Source organism: Emys orbicularis, chromosome 1 (assembly GCF_028017835.1).
Source record: "Emys orbicularis isolate rEmyOrb1 chromosome 1, rEmyOrb1.hap1, whole genome shotgun sequence".
Classification (NCBI taxonomy): Eukaryota; Metazoa; Chordata; order Testudines; family Emydidae; genus Emys; species Emys orbicularis.
The window spans coordinates 307040989-307056465 of NC_088683.1; the positions used below are offsets into that span (position 1 = coordinate 307040989).

General features: G+C 46.3%; 1 protein-coding gene across 1 annotated transcript; it reads left to right on the top strand.

The window, feature by feature from the left end:
- The first annotated feature begins 296 nt into the window (after positions 1-296).
- LACC1 (laccase domain containing 1) lies at positions 297-12898 on the top strand. The gene is made up of 6 exons (XM_065420338.1): positions 297-719; positions 5153-5777; positions 8325-8506; positions 9086-9251; positions 10941-11166; positions 11829-12898. The coding sequence occupies exons 2-6, from the start codon at positions 5204-5206 to the stop codon at positions 12001-12003; spliced, it is 1323 nt and encodes a 440-aa protein (XP_065276410.1). The 5' UTR covers positions 297-719; positions 5153-5203; the 3' UTR covers positions 12004-12898.
- The last annotated feature ends 2579 nt before the right edge of the window (positions 12899-15477 follow it).

The following is a 15477-nucleotide window of genomic DNA, read 5'->3' on the forward strand; positions in this document are numbered from 1 at the left end:
CCATGCTAATGTACCAGTGAAGTTAAAAATTTCTGAAGGGCTCACAGGAATTATTGGCTCCTATGAAAATGAAAAAGCACTTCCTGTTTTTAGTGACGCCTTTTAAAAATATTTCACGTGTTTCCGCGCCTCTAAGGCAGATCCTTCCTTATCTCTGTTCCTGTGGCTCCTTCTCTCTTTCGGTAACTTTGAGTTAACTTTCGGTGGCTGTTCTCTTCTTGATTTACTGCCAAACCTCTCTGCAGAACAGGAAGTTATGCTATAGCAGAGAGGACTCCTTTATTTTCTATGCTGCCTTTCCCTCCACTCTGTGTATTTATTTTCTTATTTTGGGCTCCAGCCATTTCTGAGGCTATGTGAAGCTGCATATACATGAACTGATCACTCGCAGATGCACATATGATTACGAGTTGCCTGCTGCCCAGAACTGGTATGGCAGGGTTAACACTGCTTCCTGGTTTTGTATTACCCTAAGAATTAATCATGTTAGTGCCTTTGAGTACCCTTTGGGATTTCCTGTGTACAGTGACAGTATAAGCTCAGGGCCTCAGGCAGAGAAAAGGTGGATTTCCCCCACTCACGTCTCACCTGGAAGGGGATTTCCATCTTGCACAAATCTACTGCAGGACTTGCAATTATGCAGATATATAAGGCTCATAACAGTATGTCGGTATTTTGTATGATCTCTCTTGGGAGCTGTAAAAGGATTGTCCACCTCTGTAAGTAAATACTTACGTCTTTGAGCTTATATTTATTTATGGAAACTGTATATACTTTGTATTTTGTAACTGTAAATGCTAACTTCTGTCTCTTTTACACACATAAATATTCCTAAGTTAAGAGTGGTTTCTGCATTTCGATGGCTTTCCGCTTGTTGATATATAGTGATTTATTAACATGTGTGGAACTATAAACACCCTCTGTATTTTTTCTGGAGTTGATGCATGTCTTCGCTTAGTAATCTAACATAAGATGTTAAATACTTTCTGGCTTTTTTATCTCTTTTCAAAACTGCACATACCTCTTTACATCTCAAAAAATAAAATAAGAGTGATAGATAAGATCCAAAGGAGGTCAATGTGGGGAAAGTTGCAGTCTTTGCTAGTCCAAAACTGGGAATATATTCAGTTTATTTTCATTTTCAGATTTCAGTTTAATTTTTTGGCAAATTTTCGTCATGATATTTTTCTATTCTGACCTGGCTTTTTTCCACCACTTGTGTTTTTTCATTTAATGTTTTTTCCCCCTCTCTTCTTTTCTTTTCCTAGCTGTTCCCACCACTCTTTTCCCTATTTGATCCTCCCCTCCCTTCATTTTATCCTTCCTTTCTTTTCTTTGGATAGGGTCTGTGGCATGGGTTCTGCTTATTATCCAGCTTTGTGTACTGAGTGTTTCAGAGGGTTTGCAGAAGAGAGTGAATTTGCAGGTTTGGTCTTCAAACCTGCATGAATTTACAAACCTTCCCTGTTTACTGCAATGAACTGCTCTCTAATAAATCTTTTCTGATGAAGGAATTGGCAGTTGCACATTCTATGGAGCATTAGGATTTTCAAGCTAAGATATTTCAAACTTTAACAACCATGATACATTATAGAGAACCTAACATACTGCTTTGCTTGTCACACAATGTGCTGTATAGCAGTACCCAGTGTTTTGTGAATATCTCAAGGAGCAGTCATCAAATTCCACTCTAATGTAAACAAAATGTTGTATTTGCAATAAAAATAATGCCAGTGCAACACCATTGATTTCAATGGAGATATACGATGAAAAACTGACCAAATGCACTAGTGAATCAGCTTTATAATGTGCATTTGTGCACAGCCTCATAATTGCCCTAGTGGATTTCTTTCTGTACACGCACATCTTAATGACTGTGCTGGTAGATATTTCTCCTTCAACAGGCATCCTCCCTCCCTCATTTCACGGGTGGTGTTTTCTTTAGGAAGGAGGGACGATGTGGGAGTCAGTGACCCCTGCTTGCCCTCCCCATCTCATCTGTATGAGGTAAGAGGGAGTTGCAGTTTCCTGTCTTCTCCCAGACAGGTTTCCTTTTGTGGGGTATGATGTTACCTATAATTCAACTGGGATCTTCTGATAGGCAGACAGGCCAGGCACTCTCCATTGGAAGCAGCAGGGCAAGGAAGGTGCCTGCTGCAACTGCCACCTTATTATTGCCACTTGTAACTTTAGCTACATTCTGAGTTCTCTGGTGACACCTGTTGGGTCTGTGGCCTTGACCTACCTCACGCAGTTTCATTAGCAAGCAGATTTCCCTAGCAGGTATCATCAGTTGTATGTAATAATACTCCTAGGGAGATTGAGAGTCATAAATCCTGTGACAGACACTGTCACCAGCTGTCAGGTTTTGATCATGAGTCCTAGCTTATTTCAAGTAGACCAGTCAAGTCCTCTGCGTTTGATAGCACGAATGAAATTGTTTATGTATTCTGTACACAAAGGGCTGGTCTACACTGGGGGGGGGGATCGATCCAAGATACGCAACTTCAGCTACGCGAATAGCGTAGCTGAAGTCGAAGTATCTTGGATCGAATTACCTGGGGTCCAGACGGCGCGGGATCGATGGCCGCGGCTCCCCCGTCGACTGCGCTACCGCCACTCGCTCTGGTGGAGTTCCGGAGTTGACGGTGAGCGCGTTCAGGGATTGATATATCGCGTCTTAACGAGACGTGATATATCGATCCCGGATAAATCGATTGCTATCCGCCGAAAGAGAAAACAGGCACTTTTAGTCAGGACGACATTAAATTCCGTTTGAGGGAAACAACAATAAAGAAGGAACAAACTGGAAGTCCCCATGAGAGACAGAATGAGTACAGACTGTTTCTCTGTAACACCCTGTGACGATTTGGGGAATCTGTCTACATATAATTTATGAATCCTGTTTCAGATTATGAACTCTGTATGTATCTTTACCAAACTGCACACTTCATTTTGATTGTAAGGCTAGTCTGGCTTCTCTGTTGTTTTTTTACTTCCATTTTGGGATGACACAGGGCTAGCAATGGAAGGTTAGTCTTCTATTCAAACGGGAAAAACCTGGAAAAAAGAAGGTGGCAAAACCAAGAAAACCAGGTTCTGCCAGGAAACCTAGTATTCAGGCAACAGATCACCTGGTGGTGGACTTTGAACATCTGACAAGGTCACATGACAGAGGAAACTGCAACTTTATAAAGACTCTCAGTAGCCATTTTAGAAAGAGGGGGAAGAGACCAGAAGCAGAAAGCAATGCTGTGCAGGAACAGAAAGGTGAGGATCCTGGATACCCTAGAGCAGCTTTAGCAACCTGAGGACCCCCATTTTTATTTACATTCTTTTGCAGACCCCCCAAGCTCCCTGCTCAGCCCCAGGTGCTGCCACCCACTCTACCCCTTCCCCCAAGGCCCCACCCTGCCCCACCTCTTCTTGCCCCTGCTCCACCTCTTCCTCTCCTCTTCCCCACCCCTTTCTGCCCTCCTCCGAGTGTGCCCTGTCACCTCTCCTCCCCCTCCCTCCCAGCACCTCCTGCACACCTATGAACAGCTGTTCCACGGTGCGCAGGAGGCACTGGGAGGGAGGGGGAGGAGTTGATCAGCAGGGCCAGCAGCCCCGGACATGATTCCGCCCCCTTCCCCAAGCCTGCCCCGTCCCCGCTCCTCCCCCTCCCTCCCAGCACCTCCTGCACATTGCTGAACAGCTCTTCCCCGTATACAGGAGGTGCTGGGAAGGAGGGGGAGGTCTTGATCAGTGGTGCCCGCAGCCCCCCTTGAGTACCCTTGCAGACCCACAGGGATCCAGGGACCCCAGTTTGAGAAACACTGCCCTAGAGGTCTCTGACCTAAGCCCTAAGAGTGCTAGAGTCAGGGAAGGGTATGTACATATTTCATTGTTTTATCTGAATATTAGATCTCTTCGGCCACCTAAAGTAAAGAGTCATTGGTTTAGAATCCCTTTTGCAAAGTCTGTGCAGTATGTACTTCAACTATCACGTGTTCCTGGAGAGGTAACTGTAAACCAGAGTGTCCACAATGTTGGAGCTCTGGAAATGGGTGTGCTTAAGCAACAGGGATATTTTGGGGCTCAGCACAGGTCTTGGAGATCTAGGGGAGCTGGCCTGTGAGGTCCCATTTCCATGAAGCACTAATAGGCAGAGAGCCTGTGCCTAAGAATTGTGCCAGAGAGGTGAAGGAAAGAGCAGTGTTGGAGCCTACTCAGATCAAGGGAAGCTTTAGAGTACACAAATCCAGCATGGTGGGATCCAAACACAGCCACTTGGTGAGTGTTCAGTAGGGGGAGTTCCACTAGGACTATGACACACCAGCTTTGAAAAAGGTGACAATGAAAACCAGGAATGTTCTTCATTTGTTGTGTGGATTTGGAGCCAGGTTTCAATGTCCTCCAGAACAGGGGTTCTCAACCTTTTTCTTTCTGACCCCCTCCTCCCACCGAACATGCTATAAAAACTCCACGGCCTGCCTGTGTCATAATAACTAGTTTTTTGCATATAAAAGCCAGGGCCGGAGTCAGGGAGTAGCAAGCAGGGCAATTGCCTGGGGTCCCATACCACAGGGGCCCCTGCAAAGCTACATTGCTCAGGTTTCAGCTTCAGCTCCGTATGGCAGGGCTGAGGGTCCTGGGCTTCAGCCCCATGTGGCGGGGCTTCAGCTTTCTGCCCTGGGCCCCAGCAAGTCTAATGCTGGCCCGTCTTGATGGACCTCCTGAAACCTGCTCGTGGTCCCCCGGGGGCCCCGAACCCCTGGTTGAGAACCACTGTTCCAGAACATACAATTAACAAAGAGGCGCCAACTGCTTCATGGAGCTGTACCTCAAGTTCACCTTAGAAGCTGTATTTGGGAGGAAAGGAGCCCAGGTCATTAAAATGCATTTGTGAAAGCCAGATTATATTGTGGGCCATACTTTTAACATCTCAGATCTGGAGAAAGTCAAAAAGAATGCAGTAGGGGGATTTAAACACAAGCAGAACAATTCCCTTCTGTTTTAGATACCTTTTGCTCTGACCACTGGATGCAATAGAATATATATTTGAAATTACATTACTTTTCAGTATGTTAATTCCTCTAACCACTAAACAACAAATAATAAGTTGTAACTTTGCTTATTTAGACTAACAATGTTCTCTTTTTCTTTGAAGGCATTTTATTCAATATCTGATACCTTTAGGACTCCTTAAATCAACTGGAAGATGGCAGAAGCAGTATTGATTGATCTGTTCGGTCTACAAATGAACTCACAAAATAATGGCATTCAGAAGTTATTATGTAGCACACTAGAAAGGATTGAAAAAGGCTTCTCTGCCAGTGCTCCATTTGTTTACATAATGTGCTACCAAACTCCGAGAAGCGAAAGGAGCAGTGAACAAGATTCGTTACTTAAAGTAATCAGCAGTTCTCAGACTCTAAAGAAAGGAATTGAGGTTGTGTGCAAGACAAGTACAGCTGCTGCCTTGTACACCATTAAACAAAAACTAGATGAAAAGGATTTAAGCATCATTAAAATCATTTTACCAGTACAAAGGAAAGCCTTAATGGAAGTGTTTATAGACCACCTATTCACTGCTGTTTACCAGTTTCAGTTTGAGGATTTTGGGATGGATTGTGAAGGAAACAACCTCCAACAAATAGGTGAACCTCAGAGAGACATACAAACACTTCCTGCCCATGAGATGGAACTCATCAGGAGTGAGATTCAGACATACTTGGAAAGTCTGCCAGACCTGAAAGGGAAGCTTACCATTCTAAAATCTTCCTTGATCCCAGGTAAACTGGAAAACAGATTTTATGGATTTTTTTAAACCTATTTCATTCAGTTTTCAGTTTACAGATTCTTCTACTTCAGGGGTTAGCAACATGAGGGCCCAGGGGTGAATTTTTCACCCCCAAAATATCTCTCTGCTGCTGTGATATCCCTATAGCCAGCCAGGGGAGAAATCCCCAGTGCAGACATCAGATAAGATAGCCATAGATTCTCCTATGCAGCCCGCCCTTGTAAGTCCAGGCACAGAGGGTATAGAAGGGGCCTAAAGGGGTAGGCCTGTAGCACTCTGGGGATTCTGAGTGGCACTCCTGAATAACTTAGATCAGTCCCAATGGATGCCTAAATCACAGTCCAAAATTGGGAAGCAGTCCAAAATTGGGAAGGAGCAAATGTGGCTTAAAGAATGGCACAACATAGGGTAAGATTCTATGTGTTCGGTGTTAGTGCTGACGCAGAAAACAGAGACACCGTGTCAGCTGATGGGGTCAGTAGCAATCATTCTTATGGGGAAGAAGCAAAAAGCAAACACCTGTCTGAGTGGAGCCATAGAGCACAATGCTCCCCTTAATCTAACTGCTCTCCATCTCAGCGCTTGTGGGATCTAAGCAGCCAAACGAGGGCTGTGTCGTGCATTGAAGTTCTGGGTAGGAAGGGGTGGGCAAGGGGTTCCCTGTATCCTGCTCTGCCAGCACTCACACCTTACATTTAATCTTTGGATATTGTTTTTTCCTGCACTATTGGAGGGGGCATCTCACGGTTTAGATAAAAACAACTTCATATTCCGGCTACTTGGAATGACACTCCCCAAATCAAAGAACTGAATTGTTGGAAGATCTCTATCTGACTATATCCTGTATCTGTTCGGATGTTAAGATAACAAATATGGACTGCTGAAACTATCTTCAAAAACACACCCACTATGTGCCTTAGCCAGTCAGAAAATCAGTTATACCTTACAGTAGTGGTTCAAAGACTTGCTACCTCTTTTCTTTATGTACATTATTCCCAGCTTGAGAAGAGGGATTTTTCAATGTGAGTTTTCCTGGAATTCTTCCTTCGGGGGCAGGAGATTATAGCACAGCATCCCTTGTGGCAGAGGAGGTAGAGGATTTGGTTGCAGAGAATGCACAGGGAATTCTTTATTCAGGGAGCCTGGTCTCTCACTGTCAGTCAGGTGTACGCACACACACACTTTATAATTCTCCTTAGCTATCTAGGTCACAGATACAAGCATGGTCTTCACCTAAAACTTAGGCCGACCTAGCTATATCACTCATGGGTGCAAAAAATTCACTCCTGTGGAGGACGTAAGTAAGCCAACCTAAGCCCTGATATTGGCACTGCTAGGTTGATGGAAGAATTCTTCTGTTGATCTAGCTAGCAGCTCTTGAGGGGGTGGATTAACTACAACGATGGAAAAACTCCTCGTGTCACCATAGCACATCTGCAGCACCATAGATGTGTCGCTGTGGCGTCTGTAGTGTAGACACACCCACAGTCCAGTGGCATAGATAGGAGTGGAAATTTGGGTGGGCCCCAATTTTCGGGTGGACAGGCAATGACAGACTGTGCTAGCTCAGCTTCTCCCCGAACGCTACACCCTCTTCCTAGCCCTGGTGTCCCCAGACATAGGACTTCACCTGGCAAGCTGGGCACGTGCATGGAGCGGCTCAGAAAATGGCCAGGCAGAGCTGCCAGAGCATAGCTTTCTGAAGGGCGGGCACATAGCTCCATCCTGGATTTCAGGTGCCCAAGTGATGCTCTGGGTTGCTGTGGCAGCACTATACCCCTGCTCAGATTTGGGAGGACCTGGATGCTAAGTGTGTGGGCCGTGGCCACGCCCCTGCCACAGCCTCTGCTGCAGATTGTCACCACATATGTGCATCTAAATCCTGGATTGGGTGAAGCAATCATGGAATGGATTTTTATTACAGCACAAGGAATGGGTCTCCCTGCACATATCCACCTAGCAGAAGATTGGTTCTCCCTAAACCTGCAGTTCTTTAGAGATCTCCAGTGGAGGGAAGCGCCATTTGCCCCAAAATCCCTTGCCACTGCCCTGCTGCTCAGCTCCCCACCATGGCTTCTGTGGTTCCTGGACAGTATTTCACCTGTTGGAGCTGTGTGCCAGGGACCCCTCCACTGCAGGTGCTCCTAGAAGGAGGAGTTGCTAGAGTCTTGGACACCAGTAATTTGCTTGGGTTTGCCCTGGAAGTTGGAAGAGGGTAATATTAGATCTAGCAGAGAGCCTGCTGACTCACATCCCGTGACCTGGAGCTCTGTGGAGTCCAGGGGTAATGTGGTCACAGGGAACATGCCCCTGTCCTGGCTCTTACTCACTCCACGCTTTACCCTGGCAAGAGTCACAGTTTTTCTCACTTGCTCGCCAGAAGAAGAAGGCAGCATGGGATCCTTGTTTTTAAATGTCATCATTAAATAAGCATCAGCCATCCAACAATCTGACTGGCTGATACCAATTCCATTTGGCAGAACCTGGTATAATTTTCAGGTTTCTCATTTGTTTCAAACAAATTCTCTCTCTTCACCAGGTCACATCTTCCTACACGGGTTCACCACAAGAACAGGTGGGATCTCTTATATACCAACGCTCAGCTCCTTCAACCTCTTCAGCAGTTCCAAGCGGAGAGATCCAAAGGCTGTGGTTAAAGAAAACCTACGCAGATTAGCTAATGCTGCAGGTTTTGACCCAGAGGCATTTCACCGTGTGAAGGTATGTTATCAGATAGCAGTGCACTCCTATATTAACTAATCAGAGCTTGCTTTGTGTAGCAGTGAATGTTTTGGTTTTTTTAACTGTGCATTAGTCTTCTCTTCCTAGCAAGAGATTATAAGTGGTAGGACAACTTTTTAAGACAGTTATTGTGGCAGTTTAACATGATGAAACTGTCATCATAGCTGTCAACACGCTTGGTACTATATAGAGAGGAAGATTCAGTCCCTCTCCCAAGAAGTTTGTTCTATTAGATCATACAGTTAGTTCAGTGACATAATACCATATATGACCAGATAAAGATCCAAAATCAAAGTGGTGCAGATATCTTTTTACTTAAAAAATTCATTTCTTTCTTAGACGGATGTGGTTGCAGACCAGAGGTGTGTTTTAAGAAGGGATCTGAAGGCAAAGACAGTGGTTGTTTGTTGAACAAGAAGAGGGATGGAGTACTAAACATAAGGGTTGGCCTGAAAAGGGGGAGAACAAGAGAGCTGGAGAAAGGGCATTCAGCAAAGTATGAATTAATTTTTTTTTCACTGCCTTATAACTGTGCTTCATCTGTCTTTGTACTGACAGGTCAATCATGCCAGTGATGTTTGGATTATGGGAAAGCCCCAGCCTGACAGCTATGATGGAATAGTAACGAATCAGAAAGATGTTACAATAGCCGCTCTCGGCGCTGACTGCATACCTGTGCTTTTTGCTGATCCTGTCAAAAAAGCATGTGGAGCTGCTCATTCTGGTAAGGGCATCTAGTATTCAGTTCACATAATCAAAGTAATATAATACTACGAGAGTACTGGGAATGGATCCCTTGAATAGTAAACGGGATTAATAATCAAGTAGTAAGGTTGGGTTTAGTGAGAGCCAGTGAGTGAAGTATCCCAGGCTGAATCCCTTAACTCTTCCTTTCTAGGCTTCCTAATATAGTTCTTTTTCAAAGATGTAGGACTCTTCTGAAGACCATGTAACAGTTAGCTGGATTCCAGTCAAACACACTTGCAACTTTACCTGTTTCTAACAAGGTTTGTGTTTGTGAATTGCCCAGTTTTTGGTGTGAGCATCAAACATTTCAATCAGATTGTGCCGGAGGTCTGTGGATCTAACAGCTCTTAGGAGGCCCATCAGAGTGGAGCTTCCCTCTGCAGGCTTTATACATACAGGAAGGATGTATGTGTGTAGCGAGCTACACCGTGTGTGTGTGTGTGTGTGTGTGTGTGTGTGTGTGTGTGTGTGTTATATGCGTGGGGGAAGTGAGTGGTGACGGGAACGAAGCGAGGATAAAAGGGAAGCTTTTATCCACGTTGACAATTTTAAGAGGTTGAAGTTTTATATCTCGAAATGTTAAGTGTTAAAAGTTTAATGTGGATAAGAGTTTGTGCATGCTCTGTCCCTTTCTATGTTCCCCCTTCAGTTACCTGCTCCCCCCTTCCCGGACCCCCAAGCTGCTCCATCCTGTCCATTCTCTGCCAGTCTCCTGTGCCCTCTCCATGCACCCCCTCCATCTGCTTCACCCTCCCATTCCAAGACCAGGTAGCATGTCACCCAATCCCCTCTCTCCAATCCACATGCCTTGTATTCTACCATGTCCCTGACCAGTCACATATTCTCTCCCCCATGTCCATCCTTCTGGCGTTCCCCAAATCCATGCCTGAAGTTAGTAGCAGGTCAAATTATTTTGATAAACATTTAAAAATAGGTTTAAACCTTGCTCTGTATACCCCTAAATACCATTCTGTGGCCCAGACTGTAGCCAGGGGTCACAGAAAAGGAGGGGAGAAAAAGAAACAAAATACCTTTGCCTCTACATTAAGGCACACTCAGTTCTGTGCAAAGCCTGTCTTGAGCTCTGTGTAAGGTACAGGGAGTCAGAGCTAGGTTTTCTTCCTTGTAGTCCAAACAATCCTGGCATGCAGCACAGTTTACACTTGCTTCAGCCAAGTAGCACAGATATGGAGATTTTTTTTTCCAATATAAAATGTTTTTTCCCTTCTCTTTAAATAATATTTTTCCACAGTGCTGTCATGTGAGATTGTAAAGAAACTTTTACAGTATTTAACCCATGAGATATTGCAGCACAGAGTGAACAGTGAGGTGTAATTGAATGGTGTAAAATCAGGGCTGGGAGCAAGGCATTGCTGAGTTCTAAGCCCACTTGTAATATTGACTTTCTCTGCCCGGGGGCAATTAAAGGTTCCTTTCTTCTTCAGTTTCCCCATCTCTAAAATGGTAATACGGCTTCTTCATAAGAATGCTCTGAGGACTGTTAATGTTTGCTAAAAGCTAATTATTCCTCCATGTATTTGGCTTGTAGATCCTTAATAATAATAATAATAATAATAATAATAATAATTAATAATAATTAATTTTCTGTAACCATTCAATTTAAAAATAAACTTGCAGGATTTTTTCCCCTTATGTTTTTTCCTAGGATGGCAAGGCACTTTGTTAGGAGTTGCTATGGCTACAGTAAATGCTATGATAACAGAATATGGCTGTAATGTTAAGGATATACTTGTGGTGCTGGGCCCATCTGTTGGACCGTGCTGTTTTACACTTCCTCAGGAGTCAGCAAAGGAATTTTACAATCTTGATCCAAAATGTGTCAGACAGTTTGAATCTCCAACTCCCTATGTTGATATTAGAAGGGCAACACGGTAAGTCTGATGTGTGTTTTTCTATGCTATAGTTTGTTGTGCTAAGCAGCCTAGGGATGAGGACAAAAGACTGAATCAGAAGAAATTTAGGTTCTAGTCCCAGTTAGTCACTGATATGGAGTGTGATCCTGCTGGGTAGGAGTTGAGAACCCTCAGAATTTCATGGGAGCATTGCAGTATCAAGCCCTTAATGAATGAACCTAGGGACGATATTTGCTCACCTTGTGTACCACTCAATCCCACTTGAAAAACTGGGTGGGATGGACACAGAATATATCCCCACTGCCTCCAAGAACACCATATACTGAACTTTGCTTTCCTGGATAACAACATTACAAGCAAAGTTTTGTTATGCTTTGCATGTGTTGCCAAAGTATTGAGTTTCCTCTAATAGCAAGTCAGGACAGAACCAACTCTTCTAGTTTCAAATGTTGCTATATTTCAGCTATTTTATGCCTTAAGAGTAGCTTCTTTGTTCTATATACATGTTCAAGCTTAAGTATGTGTCCTAAAGACTGAGCAAACCCACTTATTTTAATCTAAAGAAAAAATGGTATTAACACAGTTTGTCTTGCACTATTGCAATAGCAGTGACACACTGGCTTAAGGAACGTGCCATTTGATAAAATGTTCCATCTTTTCTTTTTCTTCCTTTCTTTAAGAATTCTTCTAGAGACTGGAGGGATTCTGCCTCAGAACATACAGGATGATTCTGTCACTGACCACAACCAAAGTCTCACTTTCTGCACAGCATGCCACCCTGATACATTTTACTCTCACGTTCGCGATGGCACTAACTTTGGCACACAGATTGGCTTCATATCGATCAGAGACTGAGGTAGCCTCTCTTATCCTTGGGTAGTAACCGGGCAATAACTGTTAGCATTGCCTGACATCTTACTCTCCTGATAGTAGGCCTCTCCCCTTTCCTTCACCTGATAAGTTCTGAGGAAGAAGTGGACTTATCATAGGGATTTGTACCCGTGGGGATGCCTTGTTCCCCTGTGGGAGGCGAGACCAGCAGCCGGATGAAAGAGCCAGAGACAAGGTTGCATGGGGAAGTTCTCATGGAAAGTGGAGATCTGTGGGAACTAGACCATCTGTGCACAACACCCCCAAACCTTTCTGAATTATACCAGCAACATGGCTCCATTGTCTGACTTCCATTTTCTACCTCCCATATTCCCAGACCTCTGTAGTGTGGGAAAGCCCTGAAGAGAGTTACTGCTTCTCTCAGAGCAGCAGTAACGTTCAGTGCAAGCTGCAACGTCGATTGTGCTGCCCTGAAAGCAGAGCATGCTGTGCAGAGCTGCTATTTCCTCGACTCCTCTCCGTCCCGGGTCATTTCCTACCAACTTCATGAAGCTGGGCTTCTGCACTGAAGCCCCCGGTATCTACACAATGGGGAGGTATTTTCAAATCCTTCTTTCCTCTCTATGTGCCCACTCCTCCACCCTTTCTGCTCACACTGATTTCCCAGTGCACTAAGCAGCCAAGAGCATCATTCTACTTAGTAATCGGACAGCTGGCAGGCACCAAGAAGTCAGTAAAAAGGAGTGCAAGCTCTAGCTGTGGGCATGCCATTTTAAGCGACACAGAATCAGAGGAGAGGGACATATTGGAGACGGGATGTTTCTTTTCTATTTTGTATATTTCTTGGCTCTCAGCTTCCCCCGCTTGTATGCTGGGTGGTCTGAAATGTTTGAGCTCATTATGAAAGTTGCAAAGGGATCATTTGAAATACATAACCAAAGTTTCATGATTTCGTTTCTGTTTATTTTTTCCCAGTGGATTTTAATTTAAGATGATTAATGTTCCTAAGCCATCTTCACTGGACACCAAGTCCTTTCTTAGTGAACAAGGTCAGTTTCAGGCCTGAACAATCAGTGGAATTGCAAATTTATACAATTCAAAGTAAGCTTGATGGCTCCTCTCAGCATCTTGGTCTCACTATATCTCATACAGTTTGACCAGCAGGAATCCCGAGCTTCCATACATTCATCTAAAATCTCCGTTAACTTTCTTTCCCCAGTTAGGCCTTTACAGTTCAAGCGAGGTTCAAAGCTGGAGAAGGTCAAGTGAGAACTCCTCTTGTGCATATGCGGCGGGTTATATTCTTTTGTGGTGCCCGAGCTCCAGCAATATTCAGGGCCGGGGGCCCTGCTCCAACAATATTTGGAGCTGGGTCTCTCCCCCAGCCTTGCCTGGAGCGGGCCCCGGCCCCCGCGGGTCTCCCCCCCCGCCCTGCCGCATCCCTGCCTGGAGCGGGTCCCGGCCTCCACCTGCCACCCCCCACCGCGCGTCCCCCCCCCACACGTCCTCCCCCCCCCCCGCTAGGGTGACAGATGTCCCGATTTTATAGGGACAGTCCCGATTTTTGGGTCTTTTTCTTATATAGGTTCCTATTACCCCCCACCCCCGTCCCGATTTTTCACACTTGCTGTCTGGTCACCCTACCCCCCGCGGGTCTCTCCCCCCCCACCCCCCCGCGTCCCTGCCCAAAAGAAAGCAGCACGCACCTCTACCGTGCCTGCTTGTGCTGCCGGAGTAGCACATTCCTAGGCGGAGCCCTGCTCCTGGCAGCAACTGCTGTCTGCTGCCCCAGGGTCCTAGTGCCCCCCAACCACTAATGGCAAGGCAGGCTGCCCTTACCCTGCCCTTCCGCCCTAGCCCTGAGCCTCTCCAATGCCCCAAACCCCTCATCCCCCTGCACCCTAATCCTCTGCCCCAGCCCTGAGCCCCCTCCTGCATCATGAACCCCTCATCCTGAGCCCCAACCCTCATCCCCCCGCACCCTAATCCTTTGCCCCAGCCCTGAGCCCCCTCCTGCATCATGAACCCCTCATCCTCAGCCCCACAGCCCTCACCCCTGCACCCCCTCCTATTCCCAAACTCCCTCCCAGAGCGTGCACCCCCTCCTGCCCTCAAACTCCCTCCCAAAGCCTGCACCCCCTCCCTTTGCACCGCCTCCCACCCCAAACTCCATCCCAGAGCCTGCACCCCTCACTCCCTCCTGCACACCCACCCTCTGCCCCAGCCCGGAGCCTGCACCCAGCACCCAAACTCCATCCCAGAGCCTTCACCCTGCACCCCTCCTGCACCCTAATCCCCAGCCCAGGACCTGCACCCCAGACCTCTTCCCCTCACCCAACCCCCCTCCCAGAGCCTTAGGCAGGTGGGGGGCGGAGTTTGGGATGGGCAGAGTTGGGGGGGGCGGGTTCTGGGCACCACCAAAATTTCTACAAACCTGCCACCCATGGTCTTGTGATATGGCAATGCGACCTGGCCTGGATGGGTCTCTATTATATTAAACCACCAACTGCTTTCGGCAGCAGTCCCTGAGATAGATAAAATCTGCAACCATAGCTCTAGTAAACATAGAGCATAGTTCTGTTATTCGGGTGGGATGTGGCTAGGTAGACCACAATAAAGCTCAGAAACTTTCTTATTCTCCCACTCTGCTTGGTCTTAGTAGCCAATGTTTCTTACCAGCTTGAGCTTACTCTAGACACTATCTTCTCTGCTTCATCTAAACTCAAGAACCTAGTTACATCAAAAGGAAACCTGTTTTAACCCCATTATCTGTTCTGCTAGTAAAATCTAACTATGCACCCTTCTTATCCTCAGGGCCGGTGCAACCACTAGGCGAACTAGGTGGTCGCCTAGGGCACCAAGTGGTTGGGGGCACCCAGGGCTGTCCTAGGCATAGGCAGCTGGGTAGGGCACCTGAACATTTGGGGCATCACTGAGTCTTAGGGCTGGTCCACACTAACCCCCCACTTCGAACTAAGATACGCAACTTCAGCTACGTTATTCATGTAGCTGAAGTCGAACTATCTTAGTTCGTACTTACCGCGGGTCCACACGCGGCAGGCAGGCTCCCCCGTCGACTCCGCGTACTCCTCTCGCGGAGCAGGAGTACCGGCGTCAACAGCGAGCACTTCCGGGATCGATCTGGGATCGATTTATCGTGTCTAGACAAGACGCGATAAATCAATCCCAGAAGATCGATTGCTTACCGCCGGGCCCGGAGGTAAGGATAGACGTACCCTTAGGCTTGGTCTACACTAAACCCCCAAATCGAACTAAGGTACGCAACTTCAGCTACGTGAATAACGTAGCTGAAGTTCGAAGTACCTTAGTTCAAACTTACCTCGGTCCACACGCAGCAGGCAGGCTCCCCCGTCGACTCCGCGGTACTCCTCTCGTCTAGCTGGAGTACCGCAGTCGACGGCGAGCACTTCCTGGTTCGACTTATCGCGTCCAGACAAGACGCGATAAGTCGAACCCAGAACTTCGATTGCCAGCCGC